Raw genomic sequence first — 26,950 nt, 5'->3', positions numbered from 1 at the left:
AGTACACTGTCTATACATGGATTCCTCTAACTAAATATTGTCATAATTGGGGAATAACAGATAAAAGACACAAATCCATCCCAAAGAATAATCTGATAACCAGGAAATACTACTTGACAACATATGCCTGTAAGTTATGTAAATGGAAACTAATGAAGGAAAGCAATCACGATACAAGCAATAAAACATAAAACTTACGCTCCTGGCCCTTGCCATGTCCATGTGATTGTATCCTAAGAAAAGAAGCATGACAGTTGCAATTAGTTACTGTATTTCAAAGTCTTGTTACATTATAGAAAGTATAACTGATGACATGTGACTAAAACGTTTTCATGGAAACTTCAGTGCCCTCTTCGTGTAAGTTCGTAGCCCCAAGATGAATCAGCATATCTTTCACATAGCTAAGAAAAACCCAGTAACCCAGCTCTTAAACACATAATATCTATATTCATAAAACATTTAAAGATTGAGGGATTCTTCAAATGCTGTTAGCCTCGGAAAATAGAGTTATTTACTAAAGCTGATGCTCCTTGATACGCACAGTCCACATGTATTTTCTTAACTCACCCTGCACGACAGCGTGTCAGTCAAGTGTTCACTTTACTTGGACCTCCCAGCAATAGAAATGAACACTCTAACTCTTCTGAAGGGTTTGGGACCTTTGGAGATGACCAAAAGGAAGTCTGTTCAACTGACATGAAGCAGCAGAACAAGTAAGACCTTATGTCTTACCTCAAACAGTATTTTTCCAGTTGCCTTTACTCACAGACAGCATACATCCACACGCCTGATCCAAGTATCAACAGGTATGTTATACCCTGTTTCCCTGAAAGACAGACCTACCCTGAAAATAAGCCCTAGCACAATTTTTCAGGATTTTTGAGGATGCAAAAACTGCAAAATAAGTCCTAGTTACAGTTCATGAAAAAGTCAATTTGAATAGTGTCCAGGTAGCTATACATGTAAAAAAGTAATAAGTTTTGGAGCAAAAAATTAATATAAGACCCTGACTCCTTTTCAGGGAAGACATCTAAACCCATCAATTTACTCTTGAGCAAAACCAGCACTACTTTCAGATGATCAAGATAAACAGTGCGTAAAACTGAGGACAAATAGTAGTGAAATAAGTGAACAAGATGCAAATAAGCAAAAAGGGAACAGAAACCTGGAAAGGAATATATAACAGGTAACAAGAAGGAATACGATGCTAAAGGTCATCACATTTTAACTCTAAGACTAAGACACAGCATAGGAAAAAGACTGCAATACTCAGAGACGAGATCTAAGTATAGCATTATGAATCCAAAAACCTGAAAATTAGTTCCAAGCTACCGTTCTGACCAACTGGGAAAAATGTACAAGTCACTAACGGAAAGACAAGAGGACTCAGTAAATTCAGGCTTCTAAAAGACCAGATCAGAAAGGTATCTCTATCAACCTACTGAAAATGTTCCAGTTAAGTAATATGCTCCCATCTAAAACCATTTATAAAGGCTTTATGATCACATGTGCCATGATCTTGAAAAAAATCAGGTCAAACTCATTCTAATTAACATTTAGAGCAAAAGGCTGTCAGAAGTAAAAGTGAAAGAAGAACACACTCATAAAAGGTGAAAAATGTGACTAATACAATAGATCAACAGCTTGGAAGAAGGTCAATGTATCATCAAGGACTACTATAAATTTAAATCTTAACTTCCAACAGTTATTTTAAATAAAACAAAATATGATAAAGAACAATTCTATCTCTAAAATTCAGCATATGTGCACAAAAATAGAATTTTCTCTGTAGTGAGCTTGTAGAACTTTAATATCTATAGTTTTACTGTTAAACTATTTCTGGCAAGTTTGATGTCTCTGATAATACGGCAAGCAAACATGTTATGGGGTTTGTTTTTTCCACAAGGAACCTTCCATTTACAAACCCTGACCACTGCAATGTAGACAGCTGATAGTTTCTCTAATCAGATACTACATCTGCCATACAGAACAAGAACATGCAGCACTATACATGTCCAACTCAGCTCTTTCAATTGCAACATTGCAGAAGGAGACAAAAAAACAGAGAGCTCTATAAAGGTACCTTGCCTGGGCAATGGATCACTGAACAGCAAACAGGTATTTTCAGAAACCAGCCATTGTGCTGGCTAGCTGGCACAAAAAAACTCAAATAAACCACATATCTCTCAACAATCCTGTGAGAAATTCCCAATGTGAATGTCACAGCAAACATGCATGTTTTTGCTCTTGCAGAACACCTGGATGTAGCAGTGATGATGGCTATAAGTGTCACATAGTGAAAAACAAGATTCTGTTTCTTGTAGGAAACTCTTGCCAGCAATACTAATATTTTTATGATAAGGACAGCAAGCAGAAGACAGGAAGTGGTATTTTCCACATCTAGTTTAGATACCTTTTATATTTACAATGGCTATCAGCATTCGCTTTGATAGGATTCTGAATATACTTTGAAACTCTTGTATCTAGATAATGAAGCCTTTGAATTGTGTGGAAGTACATCTCCCATATAATAAGAAGAGCCTGCACAAGAAGATATTGGGAATCATTTCAAGCTTCAAACAGCAGATTGGCTGTGTTTTCACATGCTCAGTCAACCCTGATACACCAAACCTGCACAAGAGACACTGCTGAACCTCTTATCAAATAGCACAGTTACCCCTGGAAGACACTTGGACGTAATAATAGATTTAAAATAGCTCTGTAGTATTTGAGCAGGTATACAGCGTTTCATAATTACCAGCACTCTGATAGAAAACTTGAATGAAGGAAAAGCTGTATATGCAAAGAAAATGAGTGTAAAAATGAATTGCAAAAAGGATTGCTGTAGAACCTATAGATGGAGACGTTGGAGCATTTATTTTAATCAGAATATAGGTAATAGCTGTCAAGCATCCAATAGGCAAAATACTACAAAACTAGATGAACAGAAGTAAACGTTAAATTTCAGATCTAAACAACATTTTAAGCCTTCCCATTTCTTTCTGCTCATGCATCAAGATGAGCAACATGCTAACATACTACTCTTAAAGATACATTGATACAGGACCAGAGGCATCATCTACTGCAAACAATCACAAGCCTGAAGATGAAAGGTATCCAACAGAAAACCCTGACTAGAAAGAAAGCTCTCTGTGCAACCAGAACTAGATTTATTTGCTAGAAAATAACTGAATTTATACCATCACTGCTGCCATATGTTTTAGTCCACTGCAGAACAGCAGTACTTTACCTAGTTCTTGAACAGAGTACAAGGAAAGAAACATGTAAGAGTGCACGCACCCACTACATTTACCCCAGGCTCTGACCTCAAAAAGCCCCTCTCAGCCAGGTAGACTCAAGTCCAAGACTGTTCTCATCTGTACTGTGGAATTCAGAGCTCTGAAGGTAGATCAGAGCAGGTAGTTCAAGCTAAAAGCAATGGAGCGACTGCATACAATGCATTTCTGGAATTCATTGCCTAAGCAAAGATCTTAATAAGAAATTCCTTTCTAAACCTAAAATTATAGTATGGAGTGGTCAAATAATACAACAAATAGGAAGCCAGAGACAAAGTTTGTTTTTCATACACTACGACAGCATTTCCAGCAATGTTCTCTCTCTGTTGTTCTTACTTGCTACCTAACTCTTAACTGCATCCTAACCCCAAATAAACCTCACTTTCACATATCACATCACATTCCCCCTTCTCCTCATTCCAACTTTGCTGTAACTTTTCTGCAGCACCCAAGCTAATCTAAAAATCAAACCGAAATAGCAATTATCCCCACCGTCCCTCCATTGATACTTAGGAGGTTAAATAACTCAGGCACCAAAAACTAAGTGTTTTACAGCAATCAGAAGTAGTAGGAAAAAGTTCTATACATATATTCACGCCAACTCTGATGGAGAGGTATATAAATATTTAAAGTTTATGACATTTTGCAATAATATAAAAAATCTGAAAAATTTCACTCAAATTTATATTAATTTACTTCAATGTAAAAAGCCCACAATTTCTTCTAATAGAGTACTAAGAAAATATTAGTTTACAAACATTGCATATTATGTACTACAGGCAATATGGACATTTCAGTATGAAAATGGATTTTTGAAGATATTTGCAAATTAACATTTGATAGCTTTATATTATTATAAATAAGCTTAATATTAACCAAAAGTAACAAGGTATATTAAGTACGACGTAAGGCATGTGGATATTTGCAATTCAAGCCAGCAGTGCAATAAAAGTTAAAAAATATTTTTAGAAAAGAATCTTCCTGAAAATAAAACAATTATGTAATGAAAATTCCCAGGCAACCTGCTACACTGCACTTAATACCATGCAAGCATAACAGGCTGGTATACTTGTCACAGCATCAAAGACAATTTTTGAGTTTGTTACTGCAAAACAGTTGACTGTCACCACATCTTGTCTCAGTCAAGAGCAAATTGTGTACTATGTATATTAACTTTGTTTAGGTTCTTTTCTTTTTCTCAGTCGAGCATATGTTTTATATAAACCCGTAAAATTACAGAAGGAACAATGGATGGAAACTTATAAAACATAAGCACTCAGGTACTAAGAGGAAATGAAATCTTTCCTTAGATCAAAGGGTTGTTAATGGGCTCGTCAAAGAGAGATGACATGAGATCTTCTGATGTAACATGCATCAGCAAAGAGGAAAGGTAGACCTTATTTTACTTCTGACAGTCCTCCCACCCTCCCCTAAATAACTTCTATTTTAGAAGGGGACAGACTGGAACTGAAAACAGTCCCAGAGGGCTCAAAAAGAAACGTCAAGTATAAAAGCTAGCAAAGTTCACTAGGAAGCATCTTCTAATTAACCATGGAAGGCAGACAGACAGGATTCTGGCTGAGGTAGGACAAGAAAGTACCTACATCAGGAAAATTGATTTAAAACAAAACAAAAAAAAAAAAAAGAAAAAAAAAAGAAAAATCAATCCCTTTTCTCTGCTTTTCCTTTTTGAAGTGGGTGAAGTCAGCATTATTTTAAATTGTTTGCCCATATTTTTACAAACATTTGTAAAAATTGATTAATTTAGATATTTTAATTAAACACTATAATTTGCATTTTACCTGAATCCAATTTATACTGAAGGACTGCTCCAAATTACCTAGTGTCTAGCATTGCTTTGCCAAGTGCAAGCTGAATGTAAAACACAGACAAGACTGCAACTTATAAAGGTGCCAAGGTCCTCAACACATTATTCTATTATCATTTAGCTAGTTGCATTAATTTGTGATTAACACCTCCACAGTCAGGAGGTGCAGAAGCATCTTCCAGCAACATATGACATTAAGAAAACCCTCCAGCACACCCTGCTGTAACAGGGAGCACGTGGGAACACAGATCCTAGGCACAAATTGACATATGTATAGTACTTCTTGTAGCAACCATTTGTATAGTAATTCAACACTCATTCGTATAGTACTTCTTGTAACAACCTGAATAACTTTCAGAGCACTGTTTTAAAGGAATAACCTAATAAAAGTAGAAACATTTAAACTGTCTCAGTTGAGACTATCTATATCACTAGAGCCTTAAGGATGTGGCCAAACAGCATTTATTAACGCTTCCCAAATTTCTAAACCTAATTATCTAACAGAAAAGATTACAGAAGTGCCAATGAGGAAAATGCCCCATATTTCCAGCTGCACTGAAAGCTGAACTTACCAGTTTGTTTGGATAACGTAAAACAACCGGCTGTACAGGAACTCCAGGAATAAATGCTCCTAGAAGGCACATATGCAACATATAATCACTTTATAGTACATTTTAGTACAGAAGAAATTTATTGCAGCAAATAAAAAACCCCATGCAATTAATGGGTTGATGTGCATAGGAATCAGTTTATAGTGAAAAAATAATAACCCAAAAGTAGCCTTCAAAATAATGTAAACAGAATGTACTGGAGAATGACAATGTATACTTGCCTTTTCAGCAGATAAATAATTAAGAATGCTTGCTTCCATTCTCTAAATTATCCTCTACCACTTAGACAAATTGTCATGTACACAAGTCAATGCCCAGTACCAAATTCAGCTTGATAAATGATTAAAAAAATATGAGCATGTGCTAGATAATTAAATTAACATATTCCCTGTGGTCAGCAATATCTTTTGGTGAAGAACCTAAGCTTTCTTATGAAAAAGAAGCTTTCTATTTTCAGCTGAGCAACATTGATTTACAGGAAATGTATCATACCTGAAATAACAGAATTAATGTAACTTCTATCCTGTAGCTATGCAAAATCTAATAGTTAGAAATCATTTAACTGGAGCTATTGTACAGAAGTATTGCTTCATTCTACATGAGAATTACAATTCTGATAAATAAGAAGCACAAGACCTCTAAGTGCCATTTGCTAATAATTTTCTTGGTTTCTAGCAGAAAGACTGAGTAAGCATTACAACTATCTTGCTCAACCTTTTTCTAACATGTTTTCTTATATAAACAATTAATAAAGACAGCTTCACTCAAAATATGTTATTTATAGCAATTTACTAAGTTCTGCCTAAAATTTTGATTAAAATTAAGAACAAACGATGAAAATATATGGCATTCTTTGCATTACATTTGCTTTCCAGAATAATTGCCCAGAAGTAACTGTTAATGAAGTATAAACATCTTTAAACTAAGGTTGTATGAGTGGGATCCTACAGAAATTAGGTTCTTGGCCCAGTAGTACTTTCTATTCAGTCTCCAAGAACAACAGCTTAAGTAACTTTTTAAAGAATCTAAAGATGACAAAATCTCAGTGGTAAATGACACCACTATCACTTAAACAACACTAGACTACCTTGCCCCATGACTAGTTTGTACAAACACAAAACTAAAAAACTATGCAATAAGAGCAAGGAGTGTAGGCCACATGAGTAGAACAGGGAAAAGCATCCTGAAAGCAGTTACTTGAACTGACACCTGGAGTAATTTGATGTAAGTGATGAATTTTGAGGCAAAGGATTTCTGGGAGGCTGGATGGATACAGAAGCAGGTTCCAGTAGGAAAAGTGAGACAGGCAAGAGGCAGACAACAGTATGTAGCAGACTAGAGGAGAGGAAGACAGAGTGGGGATTTGAGGCTGAAAGTACATGGTGCCTGGAATGTCTATGGCACAGAGAGAGGGCAAGAAACCAGGACTTCAATGAAGGATTCAGGTGGAGAGAGGAAAAAGGAGAGTAAAGAGTGAAAGAAGTGGATGTTCTCCTAACCACCACTCATTCATCTGAAAAGGTAAGAGTTGAGAAGGAAGAAAAGCTTTTTGAATGCTTGCTCAGGAGACAATACTGAGATTCCTTCAACCAAATAAATCAGTGCAAGGAATCACAATGCTGACTCATTGCATGATACTTTAACAGCGATATGTAAGTTGTAAGCAACACAAAATAAGATACACAGTAAGACCAGAACATGATGAAGTAGGCAAAAACCTAGAAGAGTCAAAAAACATGCTCACAACTGCCTCACTCACTGCAGCCTCCTCATTCACCATCTCCCTACCTACATCTTAAAGGCAAGTTTACATTGAACATTGGTGGTTCACTGCAGTGTCGGCATTTCTTCCTATTGTAACTGCAGTTTAAAGCTGCAACAATGTTCAGTGTTACACCCTCTAATCTGATAAGCTGCAAGAGCGATACTAACTGAAAAGAGCCTTGAATGTGAATGTTAAATAAAAAGTATTGTAAAAAATGACAGTCTCTGTAACAGTGCTATACTGGGAAGATTCCTGTGCCATCTTCACCAGAATGCAGCTCCACAGAAGAGCTGGAAAGAAATCAACCACATACAACCCAGCAACAAATGCTGCAGCAGCCTGAAATAGATACACACTGTTGCCTCTTAAGCTTTATAGTGTATCTAAAGGCTGCATGACAGACTCAAAATAGAGTTGGAGGGGGCAAGAAAAAACCCAACCACAAACAAAAAAAAAAAATCAGTAAGAAACAAAAGTTCCCCAGCTCACCTGCATCTCAGAAGACACGAAAAAAATCTGAATTATCTAAAATGTTTTGCTTAACAGCGGAACTACAATCCTTCCATAGCATAAGAAAAATTCTGTTCTAATTCCACCCTGCTGCAAGATTTTTAACTTCTGCAACAGCAAGCAAATTACAATGCAAGTGGTATTTCAGAAAATGAAGATACAAGAACATTCGGTAAAGAAGAGAGAAATAAGCATCATACCTACCAGGCTTGAATGTAATTAGACAGGATCGGTTTGTGCAAGTGCCCTCTGGGAATATCATAATCTTGAAGTAAAAACAAAGTTGACTTTTAAGAAATATTTCAATGTTGATTTATTTATAAACACATCTTTTCAAAGCTAACATTAACTGATTACAGTAAATAAAGTTTTCGTGGAAAACCAGTTCAGTTAGGATAAAAAAAAAATAGTGCTCAATAAAGAAGTCAAGCAAAGTTCTGTCTTAATAGTAAACATTTTTTCCTTTTATGTGAATCTGCCTCTTTCTTGACCTCCAGTAATAATTCTACTTGACTGGAACATTGACAGTGACCAGAACACTTGTGAGTACGAGAGAATTTTCACAAAAGTTTTTGGTGCTGGTAAAAATATCATACTCTGTTTTGCACCAAAACAAAATTCCTGATCCCAAGCTACCTGCTTACAGGCTAAGGAAGACTGTGATTTTCTTTTTGCATTTAGTACTTGACATGTGCACAGATGTCAGAAAGACAGAGGCTGAAAATATCTAACCAGAATTTTAACAAGGCAAAAAATGCTCAAGCTGACCTGAATTGAGAGCTAGAGGTTAGATTGTAAAAAAAAAAAAAGTTGCAGGCAGCATAAAGACAAGAAGTGCTGAAATGTTGTTGAGTTAAAAACCAAGATATTTAAAGAAAATAAATACATATCATAAGGGGCCAAAGCAATGAACTACAATTAACATTATTAGTTCTACTGCCCACTCTTGTACTAGCTTGCTAGATATTCTGGAAATCACTCAGCTCGGCAACTCAGTTTCTTCATCTGTAAGTAAGAATATTTACTTTTTAAAGTGCTTCAAAAGCTATTGATGAAAGTCACGATGTGAAAGTCATGATGTGATTGTTGATAATTGTTTATTGCATATAATGTTTCTGTAGTCCAGCACATGAATGTAACCACTGCAGTAGTAACAATGCCATGAAAGACATACTATCTCTTAATCTCAAAAATTCACAAGAATGCTTCAAATTTTCAAAATTATCACATGCTGCTAGAAATTTGAGACCTTAGGTAGTTATCCTTCCTTCCCACTACTCTCTTCCAGGACACATTACAAATAGTCACATTTCAGGTGCAGAAAAAACCCTGAATCACTTATTTTAGCAATGTTGTCATTGTGCGGTCCAACAGAGGTGTACTCTGGATATTGGAAGATTTGAATCGCTTGGACTGTCTTGGCCAGTATTGCATCTCCAACAATGACAGAATGCCCATATCCTGAGAAGGGCAAGAACACACAATACTGCCCCAGGCATTCTGCTGAGCACTTGGTTATTTTCTTCTTAAATGACTTTCTAAACCTGCTGTGGTCTGTCCATTTAGTATCACTTAAGAGTTGTCTTCCCATATACTCACCCAGTCCCCCCCTTGAAACACACTGCAATGAAAAGCTAGTGTTTTGTACAAATAAAATTAGCTTATATCTTCCAGAAAGAGGCGGGAGTGGGAAATCCCACCCTCCACATAAAGCCATGTAAAGTATCCAAAAAAGAAAAAAGCAATGTGCATATCCAAAGTCTGGAAATACCTAATACCATCTGTAACACAGTTGTAGTATACAGTACCTGTGGCCATTTACCATCAGACTGAGCACGTCTCTTTATCTCTTCAACAGTTTTCTTGCGAGAATCCTGGTCTGACCGAGATACAAATACTGGCCGGATGTATTTGATTAGAGCTGAAGAGGAAGGAAAAAAAACAAAGCAGCCTTTATTTCCCCTTTGTTTATAAAAGATTCCATCCACCTCTTACAGTCCTCTGGACAAAAATTTTGGTACAAGTACATAACTACTTCACTACATTACACTGCACACTGAAATACTCAGTTGAATTATTGCAGCTTTATTGAAATATTTTAATGAATTCCTGTGAGGAAAACCATTTTCTCAATTTTGGTACTTTGTACTTGTTAAATTTTTAATAGACCAATACACATGCATCACAGATAATTTAAAACATGATCGTACATATTATGCATAGTTTCCTGTAACAAAGCAGCTGCGGGTGACTATAAGCCATTTCTTCCTACCACAAAAATCACAACATCGACACCAACCCCCACCTCAGCAAAGCAGCAAGAATCTCCCTATGCAAGTACTTCCAAAGACATCCTGTGGGTCAAACAGCCACTGCCTCTAGAGCTTTTCCCTTCTATGACAGTTCGGCTTGCTTCACTCGAGGTACACCATCAAAGATATTCCATATACTGACTAGGTTATCTTTTCTGGGGAATCAGCACCCTCAAAAGAACAACAATGCTTATTTTCTGAGCTGACACCTGTTTGCCCATTCCTCATACTAGATGAATTAGATATCAGGCCCACTCTTCCTAACTCAGTGGGAAAACTCTTATACAGAGTCAGACACAAAATGCACCTGAGCGAGAATCAGAAATCAATCCACAATGTTCTCTCTATGCACATGTGTCACAAGAAAACAACAAGAGGCCCAAAATACTTACAAAATAACAAGTAGTATACATTACTCTTTTACAGTGTCAAAAAGCACAAAAGAGGCATGTTCAAATATACTACTTCCTGCTTTTATTTAAGCAGGTTGTCTTCAAACACCATTTTATTATTTTTGTATCTTGTAATCTTATTTGATGATTTGAGAGTCACTAAATCATTAGCTATTTGATACACCTAAAATAAAAGTATAAAATAAAATACGGTATGCTGAAAAAGAACAGCGACAACTGAAAGCTTGTTTTCCTATGGATCTGTCCTGCCTGTTGAATTATGATACAAAACAGGCTGCAAGGTAAGTGCATTTCTTTTCTTATGGTTTTGACACTATTGTCATGCAGTTTGCAGAACTTAGTATCTTCTAAACCATCAGATTTCTTTTAAATACATGTGACGCCATCACATCAAACATTATCCTAATAGGCAGGGTGATCACATTAAGTCTTAGTTCTTAGAGAACAGACTAAAAAGCCAACAGAATTCTTGTTTTAACATTAAACAGCAACTTAAGATCCTGTAAGACACCAACTACCAGGCACTTAGTGGCTAAGTCCAACAATTTAAGTGAAATTGAAACTCTCAGTCATCAGTAAAAAGCTGAAAGTACATAACAAGGGAAGACTAGCTCTATACTTGCCTTTCCTCATACACTTTTCATAGCCACTTTTGAAAACAGAGCACAAGGCTACACAGATCTTTACTTTGACCATATATTTTGATGCTCAGTAAACAGAGAGGCATCTGAAAATTCAAAGGCTGTTTCAAGTTGATCTGTGCAAGACATAGCCAGGAGCAGGGCCAAAGGTCTGTAAAGTGAAGCGGAGAAACATATCAAATAGGTGGGCAAGATGAGACTGCGGTCAGAAGTCAAGTTGAAACACAGGGAAGCCTGGAGACAGCACTTTAAGGTAGATATGAGTGTGAGTACATATTAGATATGAGGCAAGGAATAGGCAGGACTAGAGCAAAGTCAGGGCAGGAACAATAAGCAGCATTCATTAAAATGCTTCAGACACTGGCATACTGAGCAACTAAAAGAAATTAGCAGAAACGTGCAATATGCTTAATTAACAGAACATAGTCTTAACCCTCTCTGCTCATCAACTTAACTCTCTAAGACCAATTGTAACCAGGTAGTGCAGACCACAGCTCAAGTATTCGGAGATGCTGAAAGATGTGCTTGCCCACCTCCTCTCACTCGATTAAAACCATACTTATATTATAAATTCTGGTGGGCAATGGCAGACTATCTCGCAAGTCAAAAAATTGACCTTGCCAGTATCATTATTCCAGCTTTTGCTTTAGCAGTGTCAGTCCTACTTAATGTAGTCATTTTCACCTCCAATTTCTGCTCATTACAAGTAGTACTGAAGATACGTGACACATGCTGTACTCCACCTTCTTAGGCAGGTGCCTGCAATTTAAACAGTTCTGCCAGTAATGCACCACAAGCTTCTCTTTTCAGGGCAGCCAGAATGCCACAGGTATGTCAACCAACAGAAAGCTGTTCAGGCATGAAACAGCCTTTTTTAAGACAGTTTGCAAAATTCAGTATTGCTTTAATTAACTGCAGTCATGGCACTCTGTGAGACTTGTAAAGTTAGTGGTAGTGTTTTATGAAAGCAACAATTACACACAGAAACACAAAATTTTTTGCCCCAAGCCTCAAACAACCACTAAAGCTAAACAGATATCTAGAACAACTTATCTGAGTTTGACTAAATGCTTGGCAGATGGAACACCTGGCAGAACAGGTAACAAGTATCCCTGGTATAGAGGCAGTGTGAATGGGAAAGTTCTCCCTGTTCCAAAGGGAAAGGCAGGAAACATGCAGTCTGTAGGACAAGGAGAGGTTAGGAGTGGGATGTAAATAATCAGTGTTCTCTTTAGCTTTAACAGTAAATTCCATGGTATTTAGATTGGTCTTTCAAAGTGTGATCTATTTCCTTGAAGGGCTTCTTGAAGGACAAAGATCCTTTTCATATCACAAAGACTGATGTTTGTTCTCACACCTGCGGTACCTGTATGAGGGCATGGCTCTATGTTTTAGCTTTCTGCTGCCAGTCTAAAAAGTATTTTATGAAGGCAGCTGTGTTGGTTTGCAAGTTTTCTATATACTATAGTTAGTAACTTCCATAAATGCTATAAACTAAGATGCTTAAAAAGAAAAGTGATGGTGGTTTATGCATTCCAGCAGCAGTTTAAAAGAGAAGTAATTGTTAATGAATTTAGGATGAAAAAAAAAAAATCCAACAAGTCTAGGATTCCAACCCAAACAATAAAAGCTGTAATACACAGGTGACAGTGCAACTATTTTAAGTCTCTCCAAGAGAGCTCCTGTGAGGACTGAAACATTGCAGGACCATCTGGGTGCCCACAGCCAGAAGGAAACATTGAATTTTTAAATGCAAGGTTTTTTTAAAGGACAGGATGAAATGAATAAACTTGGCGGTAACTTCAAGACGCTCCTCAGAATTGAGGAGCTTAGTTGCGCACTCAAGACAGGCTACCATGCCAACATAGCATAGGATGTGGGCATTCAAGCTGGTGACCTTAACATTGTTTAAGCTGTTGATTTAGAGCATATAAAGAAATGAAATCTCTGACAATTTCAGCTTACAGCAGGTTTTTCCGAAAGGGACTACTTTGATGAATCTCACAGTATTTAAATGGGAGACCCTCACTGAAGAACTATGGGTCTAGCACAGCTCTCTTCCTTGTGTGCTTTGGAAGGGTGGGGAGGGGAGGAAGCAATTGGGGTGGAGGACTTGAGGATTAGATTGCATAACAGACCTGATGAGTAAGTAATTTGGCATATTTTAAATTCCAAGATTAAAATATACCCAGCTATCACAGCATAAATATTCCCCACTGAATTGCTTATTTGTTGTTTTTTAGTCATGATGCTCAAGAAAGGCCTATAAAGCACTTTCAAAATATGAGCTTGAACAAAAAAAAAAATCATCACTTTACTAGATGTGGAACAAAACACTCACCATAGAACTGTTAGTTTTTATAGCACAGGATAATTCTCTTCTGTATTCCACCAAGTACAAATGACCTCGTTCCCCTTTATAAAGTTAAGCTAACATATTCCCCATTCACTTCACAGATAGCAACTTTATTTCAGAGGGTGAGGTTATAGATGTTGAGAAGTTGCTTAAAGTTTAAGTTAGCTTACCACCTTATATTTAGTTTGTAAAAGTTCAGACGACAGATATTCAAATCACAAAAGTTGTCCAACAAAATCCCCACCAAATCATATTTACTGACAAATCCCTTTTCCTTCGTATTTCTGCAGTAGCACTGACCACTTCAGCAGTGAAAAATAACTTATCCAGGTTGCTTTGTGAGCCAAAAATAAGGCTGTGAACTACCCAGAATTTATGCGAAGAGCTTGTTCTGACTTGAAGTGGGGTCCAGTAGACAAAGCAGGAAAGTTCAAGGACCTGTGCTGATGAATGATCTAATCTAACTTCTTGAGCCAATGTAAGGTGCAACAGATTCATCAATATCATCTTCCCTGGGCTGCACACTTTACACTAAAGTGGTCCGGCAAACTTCTTATCTCCAACCTAACAGAACTCTGGAAAGTCATTGTGCAGAAGTGCATGTTGCTCTTCAGCATCGTGGTGATGTTCTGGCATTCTCTACTTATCAGATATTTATTTTTTTTATGATCATTGAAATCCTGTTTATGTTTGGACAAGCAGTTCCTCCCCAGAGTTTGTTAACCTAGTGTGTGTGCCAAGTGGGTAATTTTCTTCAACACTGATCACTAACTGAGGAGGTCATAACTCTTCTGTCAGAGCAAAAGAACATGTTTTTAATTTGTTTTTTCTTTGTTTTCCTAAAAAGAAGGAAGTTGTCTTGAAGGAGTCACAAGACCTAAGTCTGCTTCTGAAATTGGACTCTGTGGTTCTGGAGAACTGCCTTAAACTTAGAAAGCAATAAAACATTCATACACACAAACACACTTGTGGAATACTTCCAAACCCACAAAGCGGGCTTTTAATCTGGACTTAAAAGTGGAACAAAAGCATAATATTCCACGACTGGCAAACTAAGGGTACAATAATACAGGCAGCTGCTTTAAAAACCTAGTTAAATACTTTCAGAACCAATCTTTGTAACGAGTTAGCAAGCAGATCTTTTTGTGACTGCTAAAGCACCTGATCCCTCTGGTACCTAACATGCCATGTCCTGATAAACACTGTCATTACATCAAAAGGCCAACTTATGTATATCATATTTGAATATTTGGGATGAAGATCTGTTCTTCACCCAAAGTCCTCATCCTTAGAAATCTCTGAATTTCCTCTGATGCTTCACTTTTTACATGCTGAAGTCTGCTCACGGAGTTACATGAATATAATTTATTCAAAGCTTCCCATAAGATTCTGAATGACCATTAACAAGACTCAACAGATAGCAAGGGCAGGATTACCACTGGTTGGGTCCATAACTTCACTGGAGATGGTTCAACAGGTTTGCAAGACTTAGAAAACTGAAAAAACAACTCTGACCTCTCTGGGATAAATTCTAGATTAATGTCTAGAGAGTTGACAATTCACTGCACAATCCAAGAAAAACATGACCACCTTTTTACAGCATAAACCTAAGAAAAATACCAGTGGTCCAAAGACACAAAATACATTTTGTATGTGTATATGTACAGAAGCGTAAATAATACTGGAATTAAAATACTAGATGAAAGGAGAACATAGTACCCTCTGCTTTGCAGAAAACCTCTTTCAAGCAGTAAAAGAAAGTCCCAACCTCACTGGAAAGTTTTCACTAAATTTTTAGCCACACTAATCATTACAGTGGTTACTTATATCTCAGTTAGGGTCCATTTAATTTAATAACAAAAACTGCTGTAATTAATGTTGCTCATATAAAAGTACTCCTCTAAAAACAAAAAGGGGTTTTGAACTCTGAATCTCAGTTACGACCTTTGCTGTGCCTTATTTCGGTGGCATTTTTCTGAACACTTCATCAGGGACTACATAGTTGTCGTGGCCGCATGACATAAAGTGAATGCAGCTATAGAAGACAAAAATACTCATTTACTTGACTGCACTGTACATTCCAGTAATATTCCATCAAATCACTATACAAAATTTTCTGAGGTTTCTGTTTTTCTGTAACTGCTTTTGCTCACACATGAACAAAATTGAGTGAATTTTTGAAATTAATTGCAGTAAGTATAGACTTTAAATTGAATCCTTTAAAAATTACCTTAAAATTAAAATAGGCATATAGGAAATAGTTTGAACTAATTGATATGCACTATTTTTGCTACACTCAGTGTAACCACATCCTCCATATCCCTACAGATTCTCTTCAGGCTTTCCCCCTAGTCCCCACTCAATCTATTACATGGGATAGGTAAGCAGCTACTAAGCATTCTGTTAAATGCCATTTCAACACATTTCGGTAAAACAAGGCCCTGAGTTACCCCATCTAGCTTGGGTCCTCTGAACAGTTCAGCTGCAAGTAAAGGAGAGCTCCACACAGTATAATATTTTATTTTGTTTAGCTAGCAATTTATAAACAGACAATTGAGTCAGCTGAGAAAGAAGATAAATGTGCTCCTGCTTCTATGGCTGGACTGCTGCTAAAGTCCACGTTGGCCTGGATACACCTAATACTGTACAGAAGTATCAACATACCATCTCACAACTTCATCTTCTTTCAGTATTGAACAAGGTAGTTCAATTTCTTCTTGTTTTCACACTATGCTTGTTTGTATAAATTTGTTTTTAAAAACATATGCTTACACCCTTTTTGTTCAAAGCATCTATTCATTTCTATATAGATTTTTCACTACCACAAACTTTTATGAAACTCTATTATAGTCAGATAGTCAATGAAATCAAGATACAGCTACACTTCTGGCCTGAATTTTAACTGAGAGAGACCTTTATACCAAGAGATTCCCTACATGAAGCTTCCAGATGTAACCACTCGAGATTTGTGACCATGTCTCAGTGTCTGGTTTTGAACACGTCCTTAGAACCACATTGTTTAATGAAATTTAGGAGTATGTCAACACCAACAGCCTCATTCCACTTATTTGTGAAGGAACCCAAAGCTTTTGTTTAGACTTTAATTTAAAGAGTCCCTACCCAAGCCCAAAGTAAAATCTTTTGCCCTTTTTATACTACCCTTAAAATCTGCACAATGAGACATGGGAAGATTCTTTGAACTTTGCTGGTCCCTAAACACAACACAGTGGTTTTTTTCCAAAATTCTTCCACATAGACTTTGGTTAGAAGTCTACAAGTCTAGAAGCTTACAGATTTTTTTGGCACAACTGCACCAAAAATCACCTCTCTCAAGGCCTCTCTCAAGACTTCCTAAGAATCTACATTGATAATTCCAAAGACAGTATTCAGACACTATGGACTTGGGCTTCCGCATTTCTTCTGACTAAATCTGAGTGCACAACAATCTGCTCTCACTCATCTCTCACACCCTGCCTGAAACAAAGTTATTTTATTGATGCATGAAGGATTAGCAGCACTCCCTCAAGGCAGGGTACTGTTCAGAGCAGACAACGTTCCAAAAACACATTTCTGAGATGGCACCCCAGCTCACACCAAGAAGGTTTTGGTGGACATTCTCAATAGTCTCACCCTTTGCTTCTGCAGCCCCATTCTAACTTGCTTTTCTATTTGTTGGGTCTTAAAATGGTGAAATTTCACCACCAATTTAACTGTGAGTTTTGTAGGATTGTTTTGACTTTCTACAATGATCCAGCTTTGGAGAACGGGGGAAAAAAAACCCACATCCTCCACAATTTCTTCTATTGACATTCAGAGTAGACCAGTAAAATAAAAATCTCACCATATATTATAACAAAATTTTCTTTGTGTTTTCAGCCTTCTCATATACAACCAACCAACTTACTAAGTAATAATTTTTAATTGTTCTTGAAAAATTAAGTATTTGCCAACTTACTTCCCCAAATAGGAATATCTTTGCTTTCTGCTTTCATCACAATGGAGGCGAAGGTCATAGTTACTGGAATGGCATCGAAGTAGGAAGAATGAGGAGCCACTGTTAATATTGCTGCTTCTGTCGGCAATGCCCGTGTGCCTTTTACATTTATCCAGTGAAATCCACCAGCAAGCCACATCATTCTCATGATCGCTTTCAGCAAAATATCCACTATCCTGTGAAGAGTTGAGAAAACAGTTATACTGCCACAGGAATACCTTAAAATAATGGAAGGAAAAACATTACATAAAAACTCTGCAAGCACGACAAAAGTACAGATGGGATATACTGCCTAAACAGAGCAGAAACACTGCATAGATCTCTTGTTTTTCTCAGCAGATTTAGGACCACTTTGCAAGGTAAGACACCATCCACTTTAGTTTCAGGCCTGAGTATTAATGCTGCTTAATCACAGTAAGATTGGCATTTATTTTATCACTAAATTAATTTTGATTCAGACTATGACTGTTTAGTTTCTTCTATACAATGTCTAGTAACGCTTTCCAGTAACACCAAAAAAAGCTCTAATAAACTGAGTCCTGAAAAATGCTATTAGGATATTGCTAGAATACAACAACCCTGATTCCTGGGCTTGAGCTTACTCAAACAAAACACTGGAGAAATGTAGAGCAGAGATTCTCAAACACAGGGTTGCCCACAGAACACATCTGGGAGCTTTGGAGGTATTTTTACTTTCTTTCCTTTTCCCCATATCCTCCTGAAGTGTTTTTTTGTTTGGCTGGGTTTTTTGTGGCTTTTTTTCTGGGGTTTTGTTTGCTTGCTTTTTAAACTGATGGTCATGAAAAGAAAAACATTTACTTTGAACCAACAGTGCAAAAAACAAACACCACAAATTGTTATACTCACAGGAATTGGAGGCTGGAGAGCAGGGTGACACTGAAAACTGGATGAAATGGGGGAGGGACAATCTAAAAAGCTTCAAAATAACTGCGTGCAAGATTGAAGACAGTCAATTATTCCTTTAGTTATACGGGTATCATTCCAAATGAAATGTAAACTGGTGATGCAAATACAGAATCAATTTCCCTCATGCTAGTGCCAGTTCCTAATTTTAAAGTTCGCTACAGAAGATGTGATAAACTCCTCCTTCCTTGCTCCTCAAATGGCAGTTTTCATGGATGGGTGAACTCTATCTTCCTTTCTACTCTAATTAGCATTCCAGTATCAAAGCAAGCACAGACTTCTATTAATAAACATCAAAGCATGGGGCAAGCCCTCAGAGAACCAACTGAAGTTGTCAATTCTTCACAGGGTAGCAAACAATGCGGTGAAGCTGTTTAAAACAACAATTTAGAATATGACATCTGGGCATATTCCGTAGTGTCAATCTTTGTAACAAGAAGTTGACATTACAAGAATGATTGAAATTGAAGGATGTCACAATGAAGTTTCACACTACATCCTCAATAAAGATCAGAGACCAGAGATGATCAGTTTTTCTCCCTGTAATTCTTGGGTCACCTGGTAAATCAAACAGTTGGTGTATTTTTAGTCTCTCATCTGAGGAACATGTTTAAATAACAATTTTTATATTTGTCTTTTGAAGAGAAAAGCAGGTCTGTGAGACAGGCATCAGGTGTTTGCAATCTTCTCTATTTCAAACTGCTGAATTAAATAATGATTCTTTCAGTATTCCACCATATCAGTAACTCACTTTCGCCACCAGGAGAGGGGTTTTTCAAGGTCTTGCTCATCAGATCCCATCGAAGCAATGAATGCAAAAGGCCAGGCCAGCAACATCATAAAAGCAGCAAAAAAGAGTCGGATAGGAAAAAGAGTCAAGGTCATGATGGCAATCTGCAAAATCCAAAACAAATGCATTATTCTAACACAATCTCAGACCGAAAAAGTCAGTGATTCCCGGAAACAGATCTGAAGTCTTAGCTTAAAAATAACCAGCATTAAAATGAGGAGAATACATTTCAATTCCAAACAAATAAATGTGGTTTATGCATAACAATTTTGTATTCACCAAATTAGCTGTATCTGAAACACAGCACACTTTAAAGCTAATGCAGTCTTTGCTTTCCACACTTCTTCAGACCCGATGTTGAGCAGTGAATACATCGGCATGCTCTTTTCCCTTTCTGAAGCCTCACATTAAGTAAATATTTAGCATGGGTGTGTTGTAAATCTTATTGAACTACAGAGAAGTCAGTTCATCACAGCAGCTCACAGTCAGTGATGTGCACTACTTCAGCAGGGCGCATTCACACACCAATACCAGGCCCAGCCTGGAAACCTCCTCCAGGACTGGGCAGGCACTGGTTGCTCTGTAGTATGTCCTTGGAACCAGAAGCTGTGGGGAACCACAGTGGGGAACACTGTACAGAGACATGTCTGGACAAACATCAAGGTATGACTTTATGTTCCAGGCTTGTGCTAATGGGCATAACACCCTGGAAAGCAGAGGTTTTCAATAAGTTGTCCTGCCCTGTGAAGCCACAGTGAACCTAGTTGCTTCTGCATCTCCTTCCAGTACTCTAGTTCTCAGAGAGCTCATTTCCAACCAGCCGGCCCTTTGCCTTCAACTTTGGTGAAAAACATGTCATGGTGGAACTTCTTCCAGTCTTTTAAAGAATTCTCCCCAAAGTAGCATCTTTCCCTAGCTGTTTGAAGTTGTTCCCAACTGTCCTCTAGAAAACACAATTCAGCAACTATGTGTGCAGTGATCCACCTGCTACAGGAAACAGTTCCAGGAGCCAGAGTCCCATCTTCCTCACTCAAAGGACAGGAAAAATAAAAAAGCTCTTAAAGTGGAAGAGGGTACAGCTTCAGATGACTAAGTGAGAGAGGGAACTGAAAACTGTTTAAAGGTGACTATGGTAGCACCAATGCTCCTCAAGTTGTACAAAGGTGGCTAGCAGAAGATGGAGGAGACACCATGAAACAGAAAGGCCATGTAAAGAAATAGAATTCAACATGAAATATGCTACATATTCACAGGTGCACTAGATGAGGTAGAAAAGCACTTTTCAGTATGGCTAGGCACGCATGAGTAACGAGGCATGAGGTGCTGTCTGACGTGCTTCATCTGATGCATCTCCAGGCTGCTGTGGAAAGCATTATTCATATTCTTCTCTTCCCTGATGTAGATCTAGTCATCATGCAGCTCAGTTTTCCATTGATACTGCTTCCTCTCACTTCCCAAAACAGCTCAATAACCAACTCACCAAGCACAAATCTGTAGATCTAGGGTAGAGGCAGGGAACACACAGCAGGAGAAAACCCTAAGCTACCAGCCCACTGCAATGCCACATTTTACACTGGTTGTTCCGAGTGGTACCATCATCTTATAACAACCACGGTCTCACTCCCCAAAACAAGATTCCAGGCCCTGGGCGCAAGTTTGCAGAATCAAAATAGAAAGGATTATTTTTTTCCTAGATAGGTTAGTTTCCCAGATGAAAGAGTTCAGCTTCCTAAACTGGCAATGGTCAGATGAGCACTGAAGTCCTACTGACTCGTGCAACTCTGTACCCAGAGACCAAAAGACCACCATGTCTGGCAACAGCCAGGGGAGCATTCATCTGCAAAGCGGAGAAGAGAGAGCACCTGCCTTCTAAGCTCCTAAGATGAGAAGGACCAGCTGTCAAGAAAAAGGGGAAACAAAATGCAGGTGAGGACACAGTCCTCTGGGATTCACACCCTCTCCCTCCCACTCCTCAAAGTCTCTTCCTATACCAGGGCAAAGCAGAATGGCAGGCAACTGGTGATGAGCTATTCAGGCCTTTGCATCTGTATAGCAATCCTCTGTATCACGATCACTTGAGTCAAATCACAGAATAGAAGCAGTAGTTGCATCAATAAGGCTGTGAAAGATGGCATAAATGTGCAGAAAAGGCCTCCTGATTTTCTATGTCCAGAAACAGTAGTGGTGGAAATGGCCAGCAAGAAGCAGTTCCAAGTATACAGATGTACATGGTCTGGCTGTTACACCAGCCTCTTTTTCAGCAGTAACTGTCCACACAAGAAATTTGGTAGGAGAGAGAAGTATGTTCGGCCCATGAAGAAGGTTACGAGTCAACAAAGACACTAACACTTGAAAAGAAGTTCAGTCTATATCTACATTTACACACCTTACTGAGTAAGAAAGCTTCTATCCTGTAAAAACTAAGTACAATAGTTCTATAAGTGTCAGACAAAAAAAGGGAGAAGATCCTGCAGTACTGGCCCCTGTCAGAAATCAAAATGCAGCAGACATGCCCTCCTGGTCTGACCTTGTACAGACATCTGATTTTAGTGATCATATTTCTACATATTTAGGACATTCACTCAGACATGTTTTTCTAGTAAAATTACGAATTCTATCTGGTAAAAAGTTATATGTAAACACCTGTGTTTTGAGACACATTTAAAAAATCCTAAAGGTCTGCCTAGAGCTGTACCTTGGGAGGTTCAGCTCATGACCAGTTTTCTCAGAGGGGCTTGACTACAGCTCATGTAGTAACACTTTGTGGTCTACAGGACCCTACTTAGTTTTTCAGGAGCTGAAGTGTATGTTGTAAAAGACCCATGGACAGCAGAAATGGGGAAGATGGTCTTACAGCTCATAACAGAAGGCTGCCATGGGAAACTGTACTCTTCTATCAGAAGGGCTTCAGTCTGATGCAAGGCAAATCACTCTAAATAGTTATCACAGGTTCTCCTCATTCAGAGACCCTGAATTCAGATTCGTGTATGAACTTAAGTCCTTTTTAAGTTCTCCAAAACATCCTACATATCTAAGCACTGAGCAAGGCAATCACAGAGTTCCTTTGTTTCTCCTTCTGTATGTCTGTTTCTTGTCTTGAAAGTCAGTATCATAACTCTCATGCACAGAGAAGCTGCAAAAAAGTATGATTGCAGTTAGCGATACAGTGAGAAACATAGTTTAAAAAGTTTATTCACAACAAAATTTCCATGACTTATTACAACGTGATCATCACATATTGAACAAAAAAACCTGAATAATGAATGGCACATTTAACATGGTAGAGGGTCTGATTTTTCTTTTAAACATACCAAATAGAGACTACACCTTGCCCCACACTTTAATTTCTTCATTATTATCATCCCTGCAGCCTCAATTCACCAAAGATGGCACTGAGAGAGCTAGGAATTAATCCCTGAACAATTCTCTCACTACCCGTTTTCCCACTCTGCAAGTTCCACGATTGACACAATCATGGAGATAAATACAAGAGCAGAAATGTTCATGTGTAACTAAGCCAACCTAACAGATCATTGCTGTTAAAGAAGGTGGTCCTGTTCACTTTCCCCTCAATCTTTCCCTTGAGTCAGCTTTAGCATTTACCTGAGCTTGCAATAAGTCAACGCAACTCAATTGAGCAAAAAAAGCAATCCCAACAAAATAAAACAATCAGATTACAGAAAAACACAATAAACTAATGGTTTAGTGAGACAAATCAGTTCACCAAGACACCAAAGGAACTTCGGCATTGGTGCAATAAAAGGGCCAGAAACACTGGAAGCAAGGAAAATGGCATTGTAACGTGGTTTTAAGTGGCAGGAAAACAAAGATACTAATATTTTGTGACAGTTCCAGTAATGCCTCTGCCTGTTCTGCAGAGGTAACTAGAATCAAGAGCTTTGACATACGTGTCAGGTGCCCAGAGGATGTTAGGATAAGCAAGGTTAATGAAATCATGTCTGTATTTCTTCCAGAAAGGATCTTTTTATTATAGGTACTGAAATAAAACAGGTAGCTTCAAGAATGACCCCCACTGTCACCCTCAGATCAGAGAGAAATAAACATTTCTACAAGAAGCACAAAACTCGGTTTTAAATAGCCTTACTGCTTTTACACTCCTGTTACCTCCCAGTTCTATAAAGCAAATAAAAGAGGATGTGAACAATTCCTTGACATTCAAATGGACTTTTGCTGTTGTTCTTCCTCTTTGCAGTTGTTTTGTCCTCTTACTTTCTACTTTTTTTTTACTCCCACAATCTCAGGCTAAAATGTTCTAAAATGCAATTACTTGGAGCTGTGTTAATGGGCTAAAGAAGCTAATCTAACCTCTTGCAGAGTCCATGATGAGTCAGGGATGAGGTACTGGTGAAGATAATGAGGCCATCTGACAGAACTCCAGCAACAGAAAACTGACCATTGGACAAAGCATTCTCATCTCCCATTCTCCTGTGCTCACTTACTTCTTCATGTACCTCCAGTCCCCACACATTCCTAACCTTCCTCGATAGGCTTTGCAATCTCAGAACTCACCCCATTAGATTCACAGGACAGACAGAAAAATCTGTGAAATAATATGCACCTCCAGTTGAACAGGAAGTGAATTCAGCTGTAATACTTCATAAAAAACTCAGTAACAGGCCAGGATTACATAGACGAGAATGCACACTGCTGTAATTGACTGGAAAGTAGCCTCTACATTCAAGAAGTCTCCCTTCCTGGGAGAGCAGCATGTCTCATAAGTGCAATCATTCCACAGCTCTTTTTTAACAGCCTCTATCTCAAGCACAACTTTTCTTTTAATCAGCGAAGAGGTTAGGAGAGCATGATTAAGGCAAAGCAGAAAATCTATCACAGTTCTCTATGTCAGCTTTTGTGCTTTTTCCTCTTGTAAAACTGCACAAATAAGACAGAGAGAAAAGCTGGGTTAAAGAACTCTGTGTCTCTGTACATCAATAAAAGATTGCCCACTTTAAAAGCAAGACCAAGCCACACTCTTTGGTGAGGCTACTCCATTGGTCTGCACACAGTAAAAAACTACAGAGCTTTAAACACATCTCACAGTTTTCACTGAAAGTAATAAATCCTTGAAATCCAATGGCAAAGCTCATGTCTCATACAGATGTACAGGGCAGCCCATATAGAAAGCAAGTATCTTTTACAGCCAGTCACCTCGCTGGCAAAGCAGCTAAAAGTCTGTTAGGACTAACAGCAGTTCAGTAATGCTGTAGCTCATACGAGACCCAATACTGCAAAAACTATGAAACTGGTACTCTGCCCTCCCAATAGTATTTTTAAAATTCCCTATAAATAACCAAGTAGAAAATAACATTTAAAAGATACATTAACACTGCAAAATAAAACACTGTTATAATTAGATAGAATCCTAGTCCATATGAATACATGCTGTCTTTGCTTCTCTCTGCCCCCTGAAAGTCTTCTACCTCATTACTTACATAGAAAACATGACTTGAGGAACAAAATAGGATTACATGGAAAAGAAATCATTACAACTGTGTAATTTATTGAGGAAGCTCTAGGTATAAACTGAATGAGGCAAATGGCACAAACATTTTCTCCCTTTTCCCATTCAAACAACAAATTAATCAGTAGTCACTGAATTCAGAATTTAACTGTATCATCCTTGGAAACTTAATTTAAAAAAGTAAAAAAACTTTTACACTGGGGTGTATTATGAAATCCTTGGCTGCCAGATACTTAACATGAGGCACATTTGGATATTTTGTAAATCAGGCCATACATGTCTTGTGTCAACTATCTGGACAGCAACAGGGCAACACAACAATGAACTTCGCTCAGTATGTAAATTAAATTAAAGTTGAATCTAAATCACCTTGATCCAAGAGGTTCAGTATTAGTGGATCATAATTTCAATGTTGATAGGTACTGTTGGCTGTTAGGTCCCCAAAACAACAGCTTTAAGGAACTGAAGCACTACTGTGATTAAAGAAATAGAAATGGCCAACTCCTTACTAGGTGAGCCTTTAATGGTATTTCTCCATCCAGCAAGTGACCCAGATCTTACCAAAAGCTTAAGACAAGGGCCATGCACTCTGAATATCCAACCACCTACTGCTCGCTGTGTGAGGTGAGTGAGGCAGTGGCACGGAGGGGAAAAAAAAAAAAAAGAAAACCCCACATACAACACATAACTGCAAATTCGCATTTTAATACCGATTATTGTCATCTCATGCTACCTGTACAATGCGTAAAATATGCCACAGGGATTATTTACCCAGGGGCCAAACTTCGGATGCGCGGGATGCCTCGGGCCACACACCCTAACTTGATGCTGGAAAGAGTGCCTCCGCAGGACTGCTCCCCTACCCCCCATTTAAAAAAAAAAAATATCCATTTTTCGTAAAACAATTTTTTTTTTTTTTTTCCTTTTAAGAAAGCAGCGGCGGCGAAGTTGCGGAACACGCCCTCGGAACGGCGGCCACTACAGCCGCCGCTACAGACCCCATGCCTCACGGCCGCCTCCAGCCCCCCGCCCGCCCTGGCACCGCGCCGCCCCCGACTACCCACCCACCCGCCTCAGCCCCCGCAAGCCCGGCTTTGCGCACGCCTCCACACGCACCGGTTCTCCCTGGTCCCGCCGCCCCCGGCGGCTCACAAAGCGCCGGCGGCTGGGCACTCCGCCCGCCGCAGGACGCGGCCCTCCAGCCGGTGCGCGGCGGGATACGAGGGGAAGGAGGCGACGGAGGGAAGGGAGTGGGGAAGCCGGGCCCTGCACGCCCCTACCTTGGCTTTCTGCAGGGGGCTGAGGCGCAGCTGGTGCACGAAGGGGCTCCGCGGCGGCGGCCCGCGCTCCCGGCTGCCGGCCACGCAGCATCCCCGGCCGCGGCTGCTCAACTTCATGGCGGGGCAGGGTTAGGCGCGGCCCAGCGGGAAGAGGGCGCGGGCGCTGCGCAGCGACCGCTAGCTCCCGAGTAGCGGCGCCGAGAGGCGGGCGGACGCCGGCGGCCGGCTCCCTCGCCACTAGACGCCGGCCCCCGCCCTCCCCGGGGCCCGCGCATGCGCCGTGCGCGCCGGTTACAGCGGCTCAGGCTGGGCGCCGGTTTCCGCGTCGGTTGGGGCGGCGGGGAGGGGGAGAGGGGCGCGCGCGTGCCCGCCCGCCTCCCATTCGCCGCCGCGCGCGCGCTCGCTCGCCACCCACCAACCGCCCCAACCGTTTCCCTCGGGGCATGCTGGGAGCGCGGCCGCGTTCCCCCTGTCACCCGTGGAGACCGAGGGGGGCGTCGCGGGCGGCGGAGCTGAGGGTGCCCCAGGGGCTGGGGAGGTGACGGGGATCTGTCGCCCCCGTTCAGGTGCGCCTCGGGGCCGGGGCTGACACCACGCTCGGGCCCCAGAGCGAGGATACTGCTGGGCATGGGGGAGACGAGGGGGGAATTTTGAGAAAACCATGAGTCAGAAGGGATGAGCAGAATCTCTCTGAGGTGGGGACGGGTCTGAGATGCTATACAAGCAAGAACACAGACGATGGATAATA

At 39.4% G+C, this 26,950-nt stretch overlaps 1 protein-coding gene across 2 annotated transcripts in view; it reads right to left on the bottom strand.

Moving 5' to 3' along the window:
• LPCAT1 (lysophosphatidylcholine acyltransferase 1) overlaps positions 1 to 26,459 on the bottom strand; it is a 66,338-nt gene extending 39,879 nt beyond the window's left edge. For both annotated transcript variants that reach the window (XR_013921797.1, XM_080339214.1), the window contains exons 1-7: positions 26,203 to 26,459; positions 19,402 to 19,544; positions 17,688 to 17,902; positions 9,819 to 9,931; positions 8,215 to 8,275; positions 5,697 to 5,755; positions 199 to 233 (exon numbers count right to left, since the gene is read on the bottom strand). Coding sequence is in view for 1 of the 2 variants with exons in the window: in XM_080339214.1 (XP_080195340.1) it covers positions 199 to 233; positions 5,697 to 5,755; positions 8,215 to 8,275; positions 9,819 to 9,931; positions 17,688 to 17,902; positions 19,402 to 19,544; positions 26,203 to 26,319 (743 nt within the window). In the remaining variant the exon portion in view is untranslated. The remainder of the gene's footprint in view (positions 1 to 198; positions 234 to 5,696; positions 5,756 to 8,214; positions 8,276 to 9,818; positions 9,932 to 17,687; positions 17,903 to 19,401; positions 19,545 to 26,202) is intronic.
• Positions 26,460 to 26,950: the final 491 nt, after the last annotated feature.

This window comes from Nesoenas mayeri, assembly GCF_963082525.1.
Source record: "Nesoenas mayeri genome assembly, chromosome: 2".
In the NCBI taxonomy this organism is placed as follows: Eukaryota; Metazoa; Chordata; class Aves; order Columbiformes; family Columbidae; genus Nesoenas; species Nesoenas mayeri.
The sequence above is the reverse complement of the archived record's forward strand: the minus strand, read 5'-3'. Positions and strand labels throughout refer to the sequence as shown.